At 45.6% G+C, this 22907-nt stretch overlaps 1 protein-coding gene across 1 annotated transcript; it reads right to left on the reverse strand.

The window, feature by feature from the left end:
* Positions 1-339: 339 nt before the first annotated feature.
* On the reverse strand, positions 340-19668 carry Mcur1 (mitochondrial calcium uniporter regulator 1). The gene is made up of 9 exons (XM_051170602.1): positions 19202-19668; positions 12305-12424; positions 9961-10064; positions 9358-9459; positions 7808-7849; positions 6799-6870; positions 3869-3922; positions 1644-1758; positions 340-465 (listed from the first exon to the last, which is right to left on the reverse strand). Exons 1-9 carry the CDS (start codon positions 19545-19547, stop codon positions 410-412), a joined length of 1011 nt encoding a protein of 336 aa, XP_051026559.1. The 5' UTR covers positions 19548-19668; the 3' UTR covers positions 340-409.
* Positions 19669-22907: the final 3239 nt, after the last annotated feature.

The following is a 22907-nucleotide window of genomic DNA, read 5'->3' on the forward strand; positions in this document are numbered from 1 at the left end:
TGATGTTCTGGGTTGAATTCCAATGATTCTTTAGATTTAAAGCTACCTTGTTTTCAAAATGAGTTCCTAAGTTCTCCATATTACAAACAATTGTAGCAAATTGTACCAGTATTTATTTTTGTCATACACTGCAGGTTAGACCAAGTCCATTGGTCTGGTTGAATGGAGTCTTGAAAGTGTCCACATTGCTCAGCCAAAAAAAACCAACTAAACAGAGATGCTCCAAAGATTGATTAAGAAATCCTTCTTCACCTTGGCTGTGGGTCCACAGTTTGCAGAGAAATAAATAATATGCACGATGTCAAGTTAGGATTAAAACGTGAAACAATAAAAAGGGGGGTGGAGGTGGGCCAACTATCTTGTACTTTTAAGGCAAAAACAATAAAATTTTCTTTAAATAGACACTTTATTATATCCACAGGCGATAAAATCCCAGAGCTACTGTTAGACACGTAAACACAGACCCTGCAAGAAAAGACAATTGAGAGACTGTTAGCCCCTTAAGTCCCTCTTAGGGATTTTCTTTTTGCACTGTTCCAGGTGTCAGAGCCACTTAGAGGGCTGCGTGAGGAGGGATGGCTGGCTACTTAGTAACCTTGTGCATGCGTGTGTGTGCATACACACACACACACACACACACACACACACACACACACACACACACACACACACCTTCCTCTCTCCTTGTGCCAGTCAAGACCTGGAAACAGTATACTGACTGACAGGTTGCAATCTGCGAAACACTGCTTATTAAAGAATAAGTCTCCACCTGGCAACTGGCATCTGTCCGGTACCATGCGAGGTACCAAGGTGTCCAGTAGTCAAGAAGACACTTCAATACAAGCTAGAATCACAACAACAGTAGGATCAAAGTGCACATCTGTGTGCTATGCATGTCACTATAAGGAGCAAAATCCACTGTTAAATACCGCTATAACTTAACATACCTGATTAGTCTGAAATGTTAGAACTAACTTGAAATAGTGATTTTTTTAAAGCCAATATTCCTTCTTCGGCTTAAAAATTACAAAAGCAAAAATAACTTCTTTACAAGATTGTCCTGTGGCTGGAGAGACGGCTCAGTACCTGCAAGCTGAGTGTGAGTCCCCAGAACCCATTGTGAAAAGCTGTGCATGCACTAATGCCAGCTCGGCCTGCGCATGGGCGGGGGTGGGGGGGGGGAGGGCAAATACAGGATTGTGGGTGCCACAAGGGAACAAAGTAGGGAGGGACAGAACAGAGAAGCCATGTCATCCTCTGGCCTCTGCAGGTGCACACATGGGTACCAGCCCCACAAAGTGTCACCAAGGAAGTAGGATGGCCAAAAATCAAAGGCCTTCCATTTTATGTGTAAACTATTCCCTGTACAGAACGTCACTGAAATCCCTAAGCCACCAAGAAAGGACAGCATCTTACCGAAGTTGAGGTCCCATTAATTGTAAAGTACAGGGGTATCTTTATTATTAAGGAAGACAAATGCCAATTAAAGGAGGTACTTTACCTGTTGTAGGCTGCAACAAAAATATGTTAAGGCAGGAGAAATGGTGTCAGCCAATGACATGCGCTGCCCGCCCTCGAGCGATCTATGACGCTAACTACGTTCTATTCAGTTGTTTTAAATACTTGGCTGTGAAGCATCTTACCTGCTAAGTATTTGATTGTATCGAGCTTGTGTGCCTCCAGCATGGTCTTGAGGCCAGCCACCTCGGTCTCTATCTTCCGGTCTGTCTGGGTCAGGGCTCTATCTTGCTGGGCGTGCTTTTAAAGCAAAGAGGTTGAGAACATTAGAGCCTGTGAGTGTTGCTCTGACTCAGGGCTCTTTCTCAGTGGGGTGTGGCCCTGGTTTGTCAGCTGGAGCTGGGATTTAGCCCCGGCTCTGCCAGTCTTGGGCCACACCGCACTGTCCGGGGCCTCACCGTCTCCTACCTCAGCTTCATTCTGTATGGCAAAAGGGAATTAAAAACAAAATAAGCCAACGAGCCACTGTTGGTGTGGCCTCCACAAGAGCTATTGAGAGAACCGAGGGGAATAATGCCCGTGAAGAGGCTTCTGAGGGTCAGAGACTGCTTGCAACACTGTGGCACTATGAGGCCAGTGACGTCTAGTCCCTCACTAGCCCCTGCAGGGGACAATGACCTCAAAAGTTCTGCTCAGAAATGAACAAGGCCTTAGATTTGATAGCAACGGCACTGTCTTGATCCTATTTCTAGCCACATCTCTCCAGGCTGTCTTCTTTCACAGGTCAAACCTCTCACAGGTCAAACATCAAGTGTTTTATTAACACGAGGCTCAGCCACCAGGAGCTGACTCATGCCCTTCCAAACATGAGACAGCTCCAGGCCACACATTTAGCCTTCCGTGGGCAGTGACTCTGGCTGGTATGCTGATGCATAAAGACGGAGAACATTCTACTGAAAATCCAAGGATAAGTAGTTTCTTACTGACATCAATGCAGGCAAATAATAAGGAAATGGAGCTTTTCAGAGGGGGATCCTCGTATCCCGCAGATGTCAGCTGCAGCACAGGTCTTAGGCAACCCAATACGGGTATGCCCCGCCCCATAAGCTACATACACACTCTAATGCTAAGCTATGCAATGTATGTGGAAACACACACACACACACACACACACACACACACACACACACACACACACAGAAGATTTAATTCAGGCTGTAAATTAAAAATATAAGGAGTGTCTTATATTTTGCCATTTGTCAATCACTGAGATTTAACATGACTCTGTTTTGTTAAGTCTGAAAGTCCTACATTAATCAACTACTGGCTGTTTGCCCCCAAAGAACCCAGAGCAGAAAATCTAAAACAATGTCTAGTCATGCACACTTGTCACATTTTACAAAGCAGCCAAGTGACAAAAAGAACTCTAGCGTGCATCAGCAGAGGGCTGAATGACATGTGATAGATAGTACAACAGAACACAACTCTGTCTTAAGAGAAGGAAGTTCTGCCATGTGCAGTGACATGGACAGACCCAGGACGTGCCACTAACTGAAGCCAATCGGGTGACATACACCACCTGACTCTACTTACACAAGATTACCTAGAAGAGTAAACACAGGGAAGCAGAGATGGGGTTGTTGGGGCTGGGAGAGAGAGGTTGTTGTGGGTGGAGAATTAGGGTGTAAGAGGCACAGTTTTGGGGGCTGGAGAGATGGCTTGATGAGTAGTGCGTTTGCCACTCAAGTATGAGAACCCGAGACAGGACCCATGCAAAAGCCAGATGTCCAGACGTGTGCCCGTAATTCCAGTGCTGAGAGGCAGACAAGAGGATGCTGGGAGCTCACTGGCCAGCCAGTCTAGGCAGTCACTGAGCTCCGTGTTCAGCGGGAGACCTTGTCTCGAAACAGAAAGGAAAGACTTTTTGTGGACACTTGACCTCTGACCCCTATAGGTGTATGCATAGTTGTGTAACCCTTCCAAGAAAAAGATCAGTTTTGCGGAATAAACGACACCGGGGATGTAGAAGGGGCTCAGCAGTTCAGGGCATTTGCTGTTCTTCCAAAGGATTGCAGTTTGGTTCCCAGCACCCATGTTGGGCAGCTTACAATTTCCTGTATCTCCAGATCCAGGGTTCCAATGACCTCTTCTGGCCTCCACAGGCAACCATACTCACATGCACGCGTGTGTGCGCACATGTGCGTGCGTGTGCGCGCAGACACACACACACACACACAAAGTAAATCTTTAAAATATGCACATAAAATTGCTATGATAGTAATTTTTACAGACATTTTACTATAATGTGCACATCCTCCTGTAACACGTAAGACAATGATTAACCCCAAAGCCATGCATGGGGAGAAGCAAAGATGAATGGGATGACAGAAAAGTCAGCCTCAGTCCTTACCAGGGACATTATTTCTGTCCTCAGTTCCAGCATCTTCTTCTCATTCAATGAATACTGAAACAAACATGCAGCAAGATTAGTGTCTAGCCCATTGTCTTTCCGGTGCCTTCAACGTTCAGTCCTCATTGCTTCTGGGAACATCTAACAGAAGACTGTCACCCTGCGTCACCGCATAAACCATGGGGAACACACCGGTAAGCAGCACCCCTTCATGGCCTCTGTATCAGCTCCTGCCTCCAGGCTTCTGCCCTGACTTCCTCAGAGGATGACTACAGGCTGTAAGCGGAAACAAACCCTTTCCTCGCCAGGTTGCTGTTGGTCATGGTGTTTCTCACAGCACCACAAAGGAAACCAAGACGCTGTTGATGTGTGGCCCGTGGCCCCTTTCTGCTTCTCTTTGCTCTTTCTTGTTTTATCTCTTGGCCATAATACCACCAGGTCCTGCCCACAATAAGAACAGCATTTCCTGGGCCCCAGTTATCCAGGTATTGATCAATATATTTTTGGGTTTGGGAGGGCCAATAAAGGGGAGGGGCACTACTAATTTAATTGAGGAACGATGCTCCCATAATTAGAAGCATAACAGACATCACTGACACTTATAGAAATGAGAGGAGCAATATAATATTAGGGAAAAATAGCTCAAGAAATATGATTCTGTAACAAGATATACTGTTGTTACAAAGGACAACTTGGGATGCAGGAGATACAGCAAAGCATCCCAGACTGCCTTAACAACAACCAAAAGAATCTTGGGGAACTGCAGCCTAGTGTTCCTGAAAGTTATTAGCTATTAATGCTAGTGAACAGAGCTCGTCAGCTCTGTTGACAATAAAATAAAAACCACACGTGTTTCCGTAATAATGAGCATTAGTATGTAACTTTGCAAATGGCAACCTGCAGTGCAAATGAACATTTTAAAGACAATTTTGTTGTTGAGTAAAATGTTCATGTCTTGAAGTACCTAGAACATTTTTAGCTATAAAATGTTGTCTTCAAACCACAGGGGCAATAAATGTAAAAATGCATTGGTTAGATGTAAAATCTTGTCCCCAAACTCTGGAATCCTGAACTAAGGACCAGCCCAGTGACTAAGGACCCTAATTGATTACATAAACTCAGAGGATTTCGGATCGGTGTCATTCATCACATCACCACCAGAGGGCAGAGTGGAGCTCGAAGGTCTGTACACCTTTAAGTTCAAACAGCATTAACAAATACACAGGGAAAAGAAAGGCCTACATCTCGACACTGTCACGACTATCAAAATGATACTTCTATGGCCCATATCCTGGAACTCCAGAACCGCAGTATTCTACTGGGTGTAAATATCACCATGGCTAAATTTTGTTGGCTATGTTGAGTATTAAACCCAGGGCTTTGCACATCTAGGTAAGTGCTCTGACACTGAGTTACAACCTCAGCCCTAATTTAAAATTGAACTTAATACTTTAACTTTACCAAAAGGTAAGAAAGTCAAATCTCTCCTTTGCATTAGCGCATGGTCACACATTTACTAGTGGCACCACACCGTGCTGCCCTGTGCTTCAGAGCAGCAAAGCTGGCGTCCTCACTCAGCAAATCCTATCCAGCTCCCAATCTCTGAGATAGACTTCTCTCCAGTGTGGGTAAGCACAAGCACATTACCATCTTTCTAAGCCAAGTGAACTGCAGCGAAACGCAGCCCAGAGTTTCTCTTTCAGACACCAGTCAAGGAGGTTGTTGAAGGTGTGGGTGACTGTTGGGTGATTAGATCTTTGCGCCTGAGCAGTGTCACAAGACTGTGAGTGCAGACAATGGGCTTGGCGGTTATTTTGTATGACAAAGCTCAACTTAACCACTGAGCTCCAGGGGCAGCTCTGGCTACACTCACGCACTTGTCTGGGTTCCAGGATTGTGTCATTCATCACCATGACACATTCTGATGGGAGGCAGACTGAAAAATGACAGGAGGGCGAAGAGCTGGGCGGACTCATCTGCTGCACACGATCCGGTTCTCGTTGGTGCAAAAATGCCCATGTGCCCCAGCTTTCTTATGTTACAAGTAAGAATGTTACCTTCTCATGTCACTCAAGCTAAAGAGGGTCGGAGCAAGACAGGAAAACTCAGACAGGAATAAAAAATTGACAGAATGTGGGTGATGCTGTAGCCCAGGAAGAAAGTGCAGGTGTGTGTGTGTGTGTGTGTGTGTGGTGTGTACTGGTTCACTGGCAACGCAGCAGAAAGTGTGAGGCCCAGAGTTTGAGTCTCAGAACTGATGAAAAAAAAAAAAAATCCACCAGAGCAACCCAATATATATCCCTTAAAACACACAACCACTGTACAGTGTATATAGTATAGTATAGTATATATAGAAATATGCTTTACTAGGTTGGGCATGGTGGTACACGCCTTTAATCCCAGCACTCAGGAGGCAGAGGCAGAGGCAGATGGATCGCTTTGAGTTCCAGGCCAGCTTAGTCTATAAAACGAGTCCAGTACAGCCAGGGCTAATTACAAAGAGAAACCCTGTCTCAAAAACACCAAAAAGAAAGATGCTTTACCAAAGTTCAGCATAGAATTTTAATGTAATAGCAATTTTACCCAAGTTAAAAAATCAGCTAACTTTTGAAAAGTTAGGGGCTACGGAATTTAATTAGTACTAAATAGATTGAGTGTAATTATCTTACTGACATCTACATAAAATATAATCTACTATCTTTGAAATAAAAGTTTCAAATTCAGTTTGATCAACTCTTTAAATATTACTCTTGAAACCAAATTTAAGCTCCGCTCTAAAATGTAATTAACATCTGAAATCAAGTTGTAAACTCTCATAAATGGACAAGCGTCTAATGATATTTGTGCATTGCATATAAGATTAAGACTTCAACAGGCATTCCACTTTAAAAAATGTAAATTAATAATTTACTTTTAGTAAAGGAACATACCAATTCTTTTACTCTGCTCTTTTCTAGATTGAAGTTTAATTTGGTATCTGTCCGGACTTTGATCACTTCATCCTGGTCAGAGGGCAGATGACAAAGAAAATGTAAAAAGCCAGCGTAAGAATCTGAAGCCTAGGACCTGCCTGATGCCTAACCCAAGGGAGCCAGGCCAGCAGGGACATGCCAGAGGCTTCAGAGAAACCTCTCAGTTATCTGAACAGATGATCCCCTCGACCCCAACACCAGCCTGGTAGTTTATAACCTCCCCTTTGGCATCTGAAATTCTTTTTTTAAAAATTTGATTTATTATGTATACGGTGTTCTGCTTGCATGTACGCCTACAGGCTGGAAGAGGGCACCAGATCACATTATAGATAGTTGTGAGCCATCATGTGGTTGCTGAGAATTGAAGGGCAGGTGGTACTCTTAACCTCTGAGCCATCTCTCCAGCCCCTCATCTTTAGAGCATTTCAGAAAGTACAGATGCACCAGAGGAGCACATATTCAACTCTGTTACATAACGCTCTCACTAAGAGCCACCTAAGTCTTTTATTATACCACTGTTCTTTATTGGTTTACAAAGTAAGCAACTGTTGGGCCAGCAACCTTCTAAACCCACAGGGAATCCTACAAAGCCGCCCTCTTCTAGAAGGCTCTCAGGGATCTGCATGGCCGTTCTAGAGCAGGTTTGGTTTACAATGATTTAGCCAGGCTTGGTGGCAAACCCCAGCACTCAGGAGACACAGGATGAGTTGGGGAGCTGGAGTTACACACAGTGAGACCCTGTCTCAAGGAAGACAAATACACCCTCTTACAACACAATTTCCTTAACGACTGTGGCCATGGGCATGGGTAATTAACACATCCCCTGAGGTGTGCTTTGGAAGTACATTATGCACATTCCACATAGAACTGAGGAGCTTTCCAGCATGTATGTTGTATTTATGATGTTTTACCTATTAATAAGTACATAAAATTACATATATGCCTGAGGACAAGAAGGAGAACTTACCATCACTTGTTGTTTTAACTGGTGTAGTTCGAGTTTTATTTTCTAAAAACACAGTAAGAAGAAGACGAAGAAGTCAAGGACATGTGGCAGTTAGAGGAAAAACATAAAACAAACATCACAGCAAAGATTTAAGCCCAAGTTCACCAACCCCTTCACTTACACAACATGACTATGTTCAGGACACAGAACTACCCATGCTGGGTGTTGGCGTGCAGCCTGTGATCTCAGCACTGGGACACTGAGGCAGGAGGCTGTGCAACGAATTTGAGGCCAGCCTAGGCTATATGTCAGTAGAATACCAGCTCGGGCTACACAAAAGGACTTCGTCTCAAAAAAAACAAAATCAAAACTAAGTAACTAAACAGAAGCCCCATTTATAGTCATCCTATGCTGCAGGTGCAGCCCAGGAAAGCAGCCCGACTCCCTCTGGAGGATCCATCCACCTGAGGAACAGCTATCTGTGACACACACATTTGTCTTCAGGAACCCTGTTTTCTTTTTAATTCCTCCTTTGCTTTTTCTTTCCACCAATTCTGCCCTCTATGAGCTGGGCTCAAAGACAACTGTGTGAGTTCAGCCAGCAACAAATGAGCCTCCCTTACCGTACTCTACTAAGATTGAAGACGCAAGCGAGATGCACAGACGGCACTTCCCTAAGCCGCGCACACAGCCGAAAGAGACACAGAGGGCTGGTGGGCTTGCTTGCTCGGCGGGGAAAGCACTTGTCTTGCAAGCCTAAGAGCCTGAATTCAATCCCCCCAAACCCACGGAAAGGTGGAAGGGGAGGGCGAGCCCCACAAAGTCGTCCTGTAGCCTCCACAAGAATATGGGAATACACAAATGCACACACCCATTGTGTACACACACACACACACACACACACACACACACACACACACACACACAATGGGGCTGGAGAGATGGCTTAGTGGTTAAGAGCACTTGTTGTTCTTATAGAGGAGCCAGGTTTGGTTCCCAGCACCCACACAGCAGCTCACAAGCATCTGCACCTCCACTTCCAGAGGGTCTGACAACTTCTGGTCTCTATGAGTAGTGCACTCAAGTGGGACAAAGAACACACACAAAGGGAAAACACCCATAAACATAAAAAGACTTAGAAGGAATAAATATTTATCTATTTACCTTTGGTAGGAAAGGGGCATTTTGTAGAACTACCTATTCCTAACACCTCAGACTGGTGTGTGTGTGGGGGGGGATCCCAATATCCACCACATCAGGATGATGTGCACATTAATACAATACCACAGACAATGAAAACAGAGGTTCTGCTATTGCAAGGCACAGTATATGCATCCATCAAACTGAGGGCTAGAATGGGCAGAGGTAGTGGAGCTTTTATCAGCGAGGGTCGAGGTTTCCTCTTGAGAGGAGGGACAGGAAGGAGCCTGGGCAGGAATTCCAGGGCTGGGAACGTTCTTATCATGATGTGCTCGGCATTGCACCCTCTGAACAGTCACTGTGAGTTATTTTCTTGTGCCCTCCTAGGTGTATGTGGCTCAATGTCTCAGCACAGGGAAGTGTAGTTTTACCTCATTTTCTGCTCTGAGGGCTGAAAACTCACTCTTCTCTAAAATGATCATATCCTTTTTCACGTCGGCAATCTTAGACATTACTTGCTGAAGGGTGATTTCCTAGAAAAAGGGAGAACCAAAAAACATGGAATTGAGTCTGGCCCCCAAACCCACTTCTCCTCACCTCTACCTGCTACCAGGGCTACAAAGAAACTCAAACAGCACAGTGTGGGTACAGAGGGGACTGGTAAAGTCACCCTCTGCTCCAAAGTGACAGAACAAGGAGAACAGTCATCTGCAGAGAGAGCAAGCGAGTAACAGCTTAGTGGGAGGGAGGCTGCACTCAGGAACACCATACTGTCACCTACAGTGCTGGCCACACCTCCAGCCACTACTGTGAGCTTGCCTGCCACGGTCAGTGTTGACGCAGTGAGCATTCAAGCATAAGCCTATAATAAATAACTAAATATTTTTGTTACAATTTTTGCCTCTGAACTATACTTAAAATTATCATACATTTTTCAACAGAAGAAGATTATCCAAAAAGCTACTTGAGTACTTATTTCAAGTCATATCCTACTTTTGGATTTCCAGTGTGTCAACCCAGAGTGCCCGCATTACCTGCTGCACCTTGGTGACCATATCTTTATGGATGATCTCCATATTCGTCTCTGTGATCTTGACCAACGCAGACACAATGATCTCTGCTTGTTGAATGGTGAACCCTAGGCAAGCACACAGAAACAACCAGACTCAGAGGAAAAAACAAAGACAAAGGCAAAGACATAGGAAACATTCATGTTCCGCTGAAGGTCTCAACTCAGAAGAAAAAGGAAAAGAATGTTGAGGTGGGAGGGCGAGGCTAGACCTACAGGCTGCGACATGTCTGCCACCCTGACAAGGAGGAAACACCTGGTGTGTTTCAGCGGCTACGTTCATCAGTGATCTCTAATGCTGTCCTCGGGTTCCAAGTCAAGAGGAACACTTTGGCTTATGAAGACAACTTTACGTGTTCCCCCGCCCCTCACCACCTCCAGTCTCTTCTCTACTTTTCTCTTAAATTCTAGGCTGAAAGACATCCTGGTGGAAAAGGCCTTGATGAGAAAGGCTGAACCAACTATTGCACAGTGTTTGCCCATTTTTCCAAAGCCCACTATCTACCACCTTATTGCATTTGATACCAAGAGGATCTTTGGGATCCTTTTTATGGCTGTGGTACAGATGAACACAAACAGAAGCTGAGGAGGGCCGGGCCTGTGCAACTACACAGCTACCCAAGGTGTCTGCCTCCCCCACAGAGGCAGTGAGCACTGCAGCTCACCTACAGAAAGAAGCTTTCCAGACAGTAATGTGTACAACTAGACAAATAAACTCAGTGAAGTGAACTCAGACATGCTTATTTCAAAGGCATACTCTGTATTAGTTCAAAGCCTAGTTTCAGGAATATATGTGTCATACGATAGTCAACTGTAATCAGCATATTTCTCTGAATACTAATTGTAAGATCATAGGCCATGTTCCAGGTGCACTTTCAGGGGACAGCGTCTGTGTTACAACTGTTTTGGACTATGTGTGAGTGTGTGTGCAGGCACATGTGGAGAGCAGGGGTTGACAGCTGAGGGTCTTCCTCAACCACTCTCTGCCTCATTTTTTAGGTAGGGCCTCTCACTGGGCCTAGAGCGGGCTTACTTAGGCAGAGCCCTAGCCAGCCAGCTCTGCAGATCGCTGTCTCCCCTCCCAGTGAGGGGGGGTTAAAGGCACATCATTATGCCTGGCTGTTTACATGTGTGCTAGGAAGCCGAGGTCAGGTCCTGGGCTAGTTAGTTTTCTATCCATGGTTAAGAGAACCTGCTGTTCTTCCCAGCACCCTTTTTGGGCAGCTTACAACTATATGCAACTCCAGTTCCAGGGGTGGGCACCCTCCCCACCACATGTATAAATAAAAATAAAACAAATCTTAAAAATTAAAAAAGAAACAAACACAAAAACCAAACCACAACCCAAAACAGAACAGACGAGATGGCTCAGAGCATAAAGACGTCAGGAATCGTGACATGAATTCTATTCCCAGAATCCATCGGGTGGAGGGAAGAACCAACTCCTGCAAGCTATCCTCTGACCTCTCCCCAGCCACAGTAAACAAACAAAAACACCAACAAATCCTCAAACAAGCAAAAATGTAGTCTTTTCCTCAGAGAGAAACTCTTTTAAAAAGTCTCCACTGTATTGATAAAACCAAAACTTCCTTAAGCAGAGGTGGAGGTAGGGGGTGGGGAAAGCAGGTAAACTTGTAAGTGATTACCCAGCATGCACTATGCTCTATTCCCTAGCACTGTATACATGGTGCATGGTGGTCTATGCCTGTAATCCCAAGTAGAGGGAGGAGGATCAGAAGTTCAAGGTTACCCTCATCTATACAGTAAGTTTGAGGGCAGCCTGGGATAGAAAAGCACATAAGTGTCTTTCTCAAGAAAAAAACAAACAAACTTAAAAAAGAGGCTAATTCTCTGTAGTTTCAGCTGTCAACTGCACACACCCGGGGAAGAGGGAGCAAACCTTAACTGAAGAACCATTTCCATGACCCATTGGCATGTCTGTGGAAGCGTCTTTTTAATTGCTAATTGATCTAAGAGGGCAAAGCCCACTGTGGGCAGCGTCACCCCTAGGCAAGTGGGCCTGGGCTATTTAGGAAAGCATGCTGAGCAAGCCAGTAAGCAGCTTTCCTCCAAGGTCTCAAGTTCACTGATGACATCCCTCAATGATGGAACTGTATCATGTAAGCCAAATAAACCCTTCCCTCTCCCAACTTGGTTTTGGTTATGGTGCTTACCACAGCAACAAAAGCAAACTGGAACACCAACCAAAGGCTTCCTGACGGCTTAAGAGTCCAAAGAGAAATAACTAGGAAGGAAAGGAAGTACGAAAGCTGCACTGACGTAAGGTGCAGCCAATGACCGGTCCTTACCATTTGCTTCAAGTAAGCACACCAGAGTGTGGGTGTCAAAGTAGAGCTTCCGGCTCACAGAGGAAGGCAAGCCCTCCTTTCTGTGCTCCAGCTGCCGGCACCCAGCAGACAGGCTTAGTTCTAGAAGGAAAAAAAAAAAAAAAAGAAGGGAAGGTAAGCTCAGACTTAGAGGGAAACAATAGCTTTTCGATGCTACAGATCATGTTCCAACACTGCAGAAACCTCTCTGGTTATTACAGTGCCAGAATCCGCATGTATGACGTAACCCATTTCTTGTGTAAGATCCAATTGTTTCTTGTATGTTTAGAGTAGCTCACTCACTCATCTCCCACAGTCAACTTTCTCCACCCCAATCAGAAATTGTACCCTGAAGCCAGTACGCCAACTGTCTCAGGCAGGGTCTCACTCTGCAGTCCACACTGGCCTGGAACAAACTAAGGGCCCACACTGGCCTCAAGCTCAGTGGTACTTCTGCCTCGCCTCACCAGTCTCCAAGTCCTGGGATCACAGGCTGAGACACCACACCCAACCCCCCTCCCCACACTCCAGTACTGCCCTAGACAATCAGAAATCTATTTTCTACTATTTCCCCATTCTTCCAAGCTACTCTCGCCTAAAGTCTCAATAGGACTGGTGGCACTCAGAGGAAGGATAGCAAGTTACCAAGGAGAGACTCGATATTCTAAGAGCATATATAGGGGGAGGAGGTCTCCCTCAATCATAGACATAGGGGAGGGGAGAAGGGAGGAAGTGGGAGGGATGAGGAATGGGAGGGGAAGGGCTAACAATCGAGATGTAATATGAATAAATTAATTAAAAGAAATCTATTTTCTGTCCTATTGCCTGTATACTCTGTAGTTTTCACATGCATGGAGTCATGCAACGTGGTCTCAGCATGATGGTTAATGGTCACCCACGTGGTAGGATGTGGTGGCACTTTATTTCTGTGTCACTGAATCCTACTCCACTGTCCAACCATACCACAGAGTTCATCCACTTGATAGCTGAAGGGGGAGTGCTGGTTACACTTTGTGGCTCTCATGAATGATCCTGTGGCCACTGTTATGCCTGGCTTGTGCCTAACGACTGAGCTATCTTCCCAGCCTTTCATCTACTTTAATTGGGCTTTGATCTTTCCATTACTAAACTTGAAGAGTTCTTCATATATTCTAAAAATAAGTTCCTTATCAGACATTTTGCAAATACTTTCTCCTATTCTGTCAGTATTTTTTTTTTTTTTAAACTAACTTTTGGAAAGTTCAATTTTGATGATATCCTAATAAACTATTGTCCCTTCTGCTGCTCCTACCCTTGATGCCATGTGGAAGAGAGGTCTGGCTAATTCAAGTGTGTGAAGATTGACACGCGTTTTCTTCTGAGGGGTTTCCAGCGTTAGCTCTTACACTGAACTCTGTGATCCAGGGTGAGTGAGGTAGCTTTATTGTTCCATGTAGTGAGAATTTTAGTTTCTTAGAAACCCCAGTTATGGGAATGTTTTTGTTTTAACCCCATGTGTAGGATTTGGGACTGTTTTGGACTGTCCACGACCGCTAACTATGATTTGTCTTGTGCTCTAGGAGGGAAGTGATTTTTGCCAGCTGAGGACAGTTTATATTTGGAATTCTGGGGACTCTTAAAAATGCCAGAGCCAGGAGAGAGGGCAGAGGTGCCTGGAAGAGAGGCTGCTGTTCTGGTTTGTCAAGAGACCTTTAGAAATTGGATATCCTGTCGGTAAAGATCAATTTGCGTCAAGGAAATCAATGCCCCTAATCCCAGTAAGTAGTCTAAAGAGACCCCTCTCCCCTCTAACCTTCTTTTTCACCTACCTAGTGTTGGGAGATTGGGATGGTAGATATAAGAACTCCCCCAAAAGTAGCCAAGCCGTGCTACAGTTCTGTGCAAAGACAACTAGTTGGGTTGTTGGCACCATTTTCACTGACACTGTCCTCCTGTTGAAAGCCAGTTGGCTGTGTGTGAGCGTTACCTCTGGGCTTTCCGTGGACGTGATCCACCTAGAACATCTGTCCTCATCAGGAAGTAGATTCTGTGCTTTATCATGCTTGCTGGGCTACTACACATGGATTTAGGATAAGTACGCTTTGCCCCTCCCCGAAGAACTTCACAGATCTTTGAGGATTGCATCCTGTGACTCAATTAGTGGGTAATGTCATCTTAGTAATACAGAACTCAGACCAATAAAGACAGACATCTTCCCATTGACTTGGGTCTTCGAGCTCTCCATTCACACTCTATAATTTTCTGAGTGTGTGATTTGTGATCGTTCACTAATTGTCACTCACTGAATTAAACTGTTCCACCTTCTCTTTCAGAGTGTGTGCAGCTCATACATACAGAAGCATGCACTCACTGGGGCCTTGCTGGACTCTGGTTTTTCCTGGTTGTTCAGGGGAGTTCTGTCATTTCTACAGACAAAGTCATGCCGTCTGAGGAGTTTTACTTCTGCTTTCTGGCGTGGATGCTTGTTGTTTCATTTTCTCATTGAACTGCCCTACTTAGAACTTCCAGAAGTGCAAGGGCAGGTGCTGACCTTTAGAAAGAAAACTCAGTCTTTGTCCTTTGTATCCATGCTGGTTTTGAAGATCGCTAGCAGTTAAATTCCTACTTTACTGAGCCCCAACCCCCTTACTCTATTTGTTCTCACTATATAGTCCGGGTTGACTCTGAACTCGAGACCTCTTGCCTCTTTCTGCTTTCCGAGTTCTGAGGCCACAGATCCATCCCAGCCTAGAAACTTGTTTCAGGGTCTTCATCGGATGCAGACAGCAAAGCACACTGCAGGGTTTTCCTGGTTTTGTTGTATTTCACCAACCACTAAAAGTTGTGTTTTGAGCCAGGTGTGGTGGCGCACACCTTTAATCCCAGCATTCAGGGAGCCGGGGCAGTCGGATCTCTGTGAATTTAAGGCCAACTTGGCCTACAAAGGGAGTCCAGAACAGCCAAGGCTACATAGAGAAACACTGTCTTGAAAAAACCAACCCAACCCAACCAACCAACCAAGCACCCAAAAATGGTTTTGTTTTTAAATTGGAATAACATTTGGGTTGGGGGAAAAAAAAAAAGACAAGGCCTCTCTATGTGGCTCTGGTTCTTCTGGAACTCTCTATGTAGACCACTCAGAGACACAGAGATCCTCCTGCCTCTGCCCTCATCAATTCTTTCATTTTATTATTTTGTTTATTTTAGTGTGTGTGTCTGTGTGTGTACAGGAGTGTGCCCTTATTAGGTGCCCAGAGCCAGATGGATGTCCTGCTGTGAACAAACCACAGTCACTCTTATTTTTTGAGACAGGGTTTCTCTGTGTAGCTTTGGCTGTCCTAGACTCACTCTGTAGACCAGGCTGGCCTAGAACTCACAGCGATCCACCTTCCTCAACCTCTCAAGTGCTGGGATTAAAGGCCTGCAGCTACCAAGCCCTGACCTGACTGTTTTAACACGGCTGCCTCCTTTCCCAGCTGCTATACTTTTAGCATAAACTTTGTTACTTCCTCCACACAGTTAAAGAACAGTTTTGTTCCTGTACCCACTTTTCAAGCTGGCACAGGATACCCTGGCACAGCATTTGGTACTGTATTTCCACATCTGCCTCATCCAGTAGTCGACCGCGTGGTACAGAGGCAGCCATAATTACTGCTTTCATTTTATTTTTTTAGCATTTTCAGAGGACCTTCCAGACAGGAAGCCGGGGATAACCGTATACTTTGTAACTAAATTATAACAACTTCTAGGAGCTAGGTTACAACCCTGGCTAGTCTACCTACTCACGTGAGTGAACTCACTCCTGCTTGGGCCTTTTCCACCACAACGCATCTCTATTCCAGCCCTAGAGGCAGCTCTCAAGGATCACAGCAAGACTGTCTAGGGCTGGTGGTGAGGCTTAGTCAGTAGAGGGGCTTGCCTGGTGCCCATGAGGCCCTGGATTCAATGCTTAACACCATATGAAATGGCCTGTGGTGGCGTACTCCTGAAATCCCAGCATTCAGGAAGAGGCAGGAAGTTCAAGAGTCATTGCCCCTCCCCCCAACTACCCCCAAAGGCCTGTTGAATATAAAGACCTACGGTGGGGGGAGTTAGGGAAGTGGGGGGTGCTGGGGGGGTGAGATAAAAAAAAAAAAAAGGAAAGTGCTCCTCAAGGTGCCTCCTTAGGCCACCTTACTCGGCTTTCTGCCAGACTATTCTACCGCTTGAGATGCTAGAAAACACGAGTCTAGAGCAGTAGTTCTCAATCTTCCTAATGCTGCAGCCCTTTAATATAGCTCCTGGTGTTGTGATAACCCCCGCCCCCCCGCCACCCATAAAATTGTTTCATTGCTACTTCATAATTTACTTGTAATTTTGCTACTGCTATGAATCATAATGTACACATCTGCCATGTATGACATCTGATATATACCCCAAGTAAAAAGGTCATTTGACGCCCTGAGAGGGCTTGTGACCCACAGGTTGGGAATCACTCTGGTCTAGAGTGTATGGCAAGGTCACTCTAGTCCCCCGTTCCTTATTTCTAATGAGACATTAACGCCACCCTCACTTTACCGTATCTACACAGCAGTACAAAAGCAATCATAACAGGGGGTGGAGAGAACATTCGACAGTTAAGGGCACTTGCTGCTCCTCCAGACGATCCTGGTTCAATTCCCAGCACCCACATGTGCTCAGGTAGATATGCACCGTAAGTGTGCCTGACTGTAGAAGCCTCAGATTGATGCCTGCCATCTTTCTTGATCAATCTGTCCCTTATTCACCCAGGTAGGGTCTCTCAGTTGAACCCAGAGCTCAAGGATATAGCTAGAGACCGCCCACAACTGCGCCTTCTGCCTGCTGGAATGTAGCTATGCAAGCCCAGAATTTATGTGGGCTCTGGGGACCTGAAGTTTGGTCCTCTTGAGTATTTTATTCACTGAGCTAGGTCCCCCAGACCCACACAGCCCCACTACTAACTCATGCTAACAGTGATTTGTACACTTACAGGGTTTTTCTTCTTCTTCTTCTTCTCTTTTTCCAGAAACAACTAGAACCAGAAATAGCAAGCTTCTTTCAAGAAAGCTGTTTTCTAAAAAGTAGGGAAAAGGACTGGCCACTTCCCAGTTGGCCTTCCACTCCTCCTGCTGAGGGAGGGGAATGACACCTTGCTCTCTGTCAAGGCAAAAACTTGAGGACTCAGCAGTTCTGAATTCCCAGGAACCCCAGCAGGAAGCCAGCAGCCTGAGGTGAGGTAGAATGTAAGACATAAGTCTCCTTTCTGGAGACCTTCATCATAGCCAGAGGGCGTTAGAGCCCACGACTGTGAAAGTCCAAGTAGATGTGAGACGACGGAATGAACGAGGGTGTTGCGTAGGTGAGAAACCAACTGCAAATGTTCAGGGCACAGCATCTATCTACTAAGGACCTGAAGAGCATAACCAACCAACCAACCAGGGGCAGAGGATAAAGGAACAAAATGCGGATGGCTTAAACACGGGCATGAAAGCTTCCTGCTGTTTCTCTTTTTAAGAGCGCATCTGTCCTCATGTATGACTGAAAAATGATACCAAAATGGTGTCACAAGAAGAAACAACCCTTTCCTTTGCTCCAAAATGGTAAATTATAAGAACCGAACAAATTGGAAGGCAAGCATGTCAAAAGTACAGCAAGCAGGGCATGGTAGCCTAGACTTTAGTGCCAGCACTTGGGTGGCACAAGGGATCAATATGAGTTCAAGGCCAGCCCAGTGGTCTCAAAACAAAACAAATCAAAATAGACCGTAGAAGGCAAGAACTGAGCCCGGCACGGTGGTGGCACCTGCCTTCAATCCCAGCACTTAGGGAGGCAGAGGCAGGTGAATGGCTGTTGAGCTGAAAGCCAGTCTGGTCCAGCTGACAGCCAAGGCTACACAGAGGAACCTTGTCTTGAACCCCGCCCCCGCCAAAAAAAAAAAAAAAAAAAAAAAAAAAAAAAAAAAAAAAAAAAAAAGAAAGGCGAGAACAGAAGTAAGAAACCAGACCCATCTCCAACTTCTAATTCCTACAAAATGCTGACATAAATAATGCTCACTGCTCATTTTCCCATCTGAGTATAAAGCGTCCTTCATCTTTGGAACTATTTATGAGTTTCTCCGCTGGCCATAAGTATTCTTAAATTTTAGATGCAGGCAATACTCATAGAAAAATGCAGAAAAAGAAAGCATTGGTGCGGATGGCTACTAATGGACAGAAACAGGTTACCCAAGAAGTAATTATGCCATGCTTGCTGACCAGCCTGCAGGATAAGATTTTATCTGCGATTTACTCTGAGCACATTCCAGCTGCTTTACTTTCTTTATCTTAAGCATTTCAGTGATGTCCCTTGCCTCCTTCAATTACTTAAATGACACACCAAAGAATCGGACTCTGGTCACCCAACTTAAACGCACAAACGGAGGTCCTCTTCAATTCCTAAGCACAATGCCTCTATTTTTCTTTATAGTATTTGCCAAACAAATTAGTACATGTAAAATTAATAATGGATAAGTGCACATGCATATACAAAGCACACACATACATGCTGCATATCTTGCATGAAGTAAGCTCTGGAAAATAAAGATTTTGTTGAATTACCTCGAACGGCTAGTAAAGTGCCAGGCACAAAGTGGGCGACGGCAGGCCATGAAGGAATCAATACAGTTTGGAATCAAAGCGTAATGTTACCCCTTCATTCCTGGATCTGCGCCCCTCGGACCTGCATGCTTGGGTACTTCTAGCACGTTTCCCGCTTCTCCCTGGGCTCCAACAGGTGCACAGGGGCAGACCCGAGTATTCATGTCAGCCGGTGCCCGGCCACGCGGACTCTGCGCTCCGAACCTTCGCCCGGGTGTGGGCAGAGCCCTGTCACCTGGGTGACCCGCCCTCCCGCCTGCCTCACCTCTCCGGCAGCTCGCGAGCGAGCCCACACGCCCGGCGCCCAGCGGCAGACGGCCCTGCGCGTTCCTGCCCGCGCCGAGCGCGGCCGCGGGGACAGCGTGGCCCGGGCGCGAGCGCTCCGCCAGCGTCCTACGCGGGGCGGTGGCGGCCAGGCGCGGGGAGGGCACGAGCAGGAGGAGCAGCAGCGGGGACGCGCGGGCGGCCCGTCCGCGAGGCCTCAGCCAGCTTCGTCCGCCGGACAGCGGGGAGACGCCGGGGCGCGCTGGGACTCCGCAGCCGGAGGGCAGAAGACGCTGACGAGCCAGCGTGCGCTTCGGCGGCTCGCCCGCCACGGAGCCGCTGTCCATCCCCCGAGCGGGTCACAGGCCCAGGCGCGCACGCATGTCGCTCCTGCGCGGTCCCGACCAGGAGTCGCCTCGGGAGCGAGCGTGGGTCGCAGCGCAGACCTGCCCTTTCCGCCGGTGCTACGCCTCCTCCCCATAGCCACCGACCTCCTTTGGGCCCTCCCTGGCCACGCCTCCTCCATTGCCATGTAACCACGCCCCTTGCTAGTAGCCACACCCTCTCCAGGGCTGGCCTTTGCAGCAGCACGCCCCTCGGCTCCCTTGCTGTGGCCTCCTGTGACCTTGCCTCTGTCGCAGGGGTTAGGGCGTGCCTTAGCCACCCACTTTCCGCTGCAGGGTGGACTCAGAGAATTACGTCGTGCTTTCGGCTGCCACGATTAACATTTTCATTACGCAGTTGTCTTTAGGAATATTAATAACTCCTTTGTTCTTCGCAGACCTGTGAAAAGTCCTTGTCCACTCGCCTGGCTTAGATTAACTACCGGGGTCTCAAGTTCCCTAGTGTTGCGGTTTAGGGAATTATTCATAGGGTATAGGAAACTATGTTTGCAGAGTCAATACAGTTACAGCTAAATTTTCAGTTCTGTTTGTTTTTGAGACAAGTCTCACTAGCCTTCACTGGCCTGGAAACTCACTATGCAGAGCATACTGGCCTTGCCCCGCGTGACAGGATTAAAGGCATGCCGCAGCACATAGGGATACAGTTTTTGTTTTGGATTAGAGCATTGCTAAACATTAGAAGGTCCTAGCATGGAAACTGTAAGGTTAACTAGACTACTGGGATAATAGAAGAGATATTTGAAGCAAGCAATATTTAGTTCAGAAAAATTTTGAAAGACTATTACACTTTACGGCCACTGGTCCTTTGTGTAAACTTGAAAAAGTGTGTTGAATGAATGAGTAAAATGCACAAGGTACTATGCTAGGTGAGAGAAAAAAAATTGTTGTTGGATTAAAAAAAAAAAAAGAAAGAAAGAGGAAAGGACATGACTGCTCCTAGGTACGGTGGGGGAGACTTATTGTTAAAAAAAAAGAAAGAAAGAAAGAAAGAAAGAAAGAAAGAAAAGAAAAAGAAAGAAGGAGAAAAGAGGGAACACAGCCAGAAAAGGGAGAGCATTGCCAAAGGCAGAGGCATCTGGGATAGTGGAGAGTGAAGATGACATTGAGCCGCCCTGTGGGGAGAGCAGGCTTGGGACAGCCAGCAGTGAAAACAGTAGAGGAAAAAGGTAACTAAAATGGCTGGATTATATAGGGAAGGGCAGCCCAGCCCCTGGCCTAGAAGAAGTTAGGGTAGTTGGTGGGTTATACTAGCCAGAAGGGCCCTTAATCAGGTGGGCACTGGGGGATGCTGGGAGAACTTGGCAGCCAGGTCCACTTTAATACGTTAAATAAGCAACTTTGCATCAGGTTTGAGGGCTAACAGTTGTGTTCCTGGAGTGATCAGTGATTAGTGGTTTTGTTTGTTTGTTTGTTTGTTTTGTTTTGTAGTTAAGGGCTGTTCCTGTACACATACTGATGCAGACTGTGTTAGGAACCATAAAAAGAGTAGAGCGCTGGGCACTCTAGAGTGTGTAGACTGTGTAAACAGATGGGGAAGATGTTTAGGTGACTAAAAATGCAAATAATTAAAAAATACGGCACAAGCCAGCCCCTTAAAAAGTGTGAATATGCATTTGTGGAATGGCAGTGACTCAAGTGTTCACCTACAGCCTTTTGTGTTGAAAAATTCTGCTCAATGGTTATCTCTGAAAATGTGATCTAAGGAAATAATCCAAAACCATTAAAAATTGGTTAGTTTAGACCATAAGAATTTGCATTTTTGTAGGTCAAAAATACTGACTGTTTGGTATTTTCATATAGGACAATTTAATATACGCACAAAAGAAGGACTAGATGTGTTGGTGTAGGCCTGTAGTTCCAGCTTCCAGAGGTGGAGGCAGGAGAATCGGGTTCACCTGCACTCTTGGCTGCACAGCAAGTTCAACACTAGAGAAGAGAAGGAGGAGAGAGAGAGAGAGAGAGAGAGAGAGAGAGAGAGAGAGAGGAGAGAGAGAGAGGAGAGGAGAAGACAATGTTATAATTTATGACGTTACATAAAAGTGGCATAAACATGAGTCTTTAAAATTGACATATAATTTGAGAACATTAAGGTCCACACATTGTTTTTTTTTAAAACAAGGTTTCTTTGTGTAGCCTTGGCTGTCCTGGACTCCCTTTGTAGACCAGGCTGGCCTTGAACTCACAGCATTCCCCCTGCCTCTGCCTCCTGGGTGCTGAGATTAAAGGCATGTGTAACCACGCCCGGCCAAGTCCACAAATTTTTTTTAAAGATTTATTTATTTATTTATTTATTTATTGGATACAGTGTTTGCCTGCATGTACACCTGCAGGCCAGAAGAGGGCATTAGATCACATTATAGATGGTTGTGAGCCACCATGTGGTTGCTGGGAATTGAACTCAGGACCTCTGGAAGAGCAGACAGTGCTCTTAACCTTTGAGCCATCTCCCCGGGCCCCCACAAATTTTTATATGCTTAATAATTGTATTTAATAGTTGCATGTAGCACCCAAATAAGAGCTAGGGCATTTTTATCTCTCTGGAATATTCCTTTGTGCTCCTTTCCAGTTTCCCAAATTGTCTAACAACCTAATAAGAGGCACCTGGTGTCTAATTTCAACCACAGACTAGTTTCATTGGTTCTTAGACTTCATACAAGTGGAATCCTCCAAAAAACATTGACTAGGCTGGGCAGTGGTGGCACACACCTTTAATCCCAGCACTCAGGAGGCAGAGGCAGGTGGATGGATCTACAGAGCAAGTGCCAGAACAGCCAAGGCTACACAGAGAAACCCTGTCTCAAAAAAGAAAAGAAAAGAAAGAAAAAAAGACTAGTGTCTAACTCCCCAGTCTCCTACTGACCACTGTTTGGTCTGTTTCCAGTTTGGGGCTACTATGGGTAAATCTTTGTGTGGACATATGTCTTAAACTGTCTTATGGAAAGTATCTATCATATGATTATTGTAATTGGATGAAGAGTTCTTTCAAAGAGACCACATCCGTTTACACTCTCGCCAGCAATGGATGGGATTTTCAGTTGTTTTACATTCTTGGCAGGGTTGAGTATTTTTTGACTCTTTTTGGAATGTGTAACACTGTCTGCTGGAATTTTCAGTGTCCATGGATGTAATGCAAGGCTAAAAAAAAAAAGGAGTGAAGATGGACAGGCCCATGTGATTTCCATATTACAATTGAAGGGGGAAATACTGATTTTAAACAGATTTTAAGGAGCTAAATATGTCAATGTAGTTCTTACAGCAACCCATTAGAAGATATAGTCAATGTTTAGCCTGGTGTGGTGGCAC

Source organism: Acomys russatus, chromosome 3 (genome assembly GCF_903995435.1).
Source record: "Acomys russatus chromosome 3, mAcoRus1.1, whole genome shotgun sequence".
Taxonomy (NCBI): Eukaryota; Metazoa; Chordata; class Mammalia; order Rodentia; family Muridae; genus Acomys; species Acomys russatus.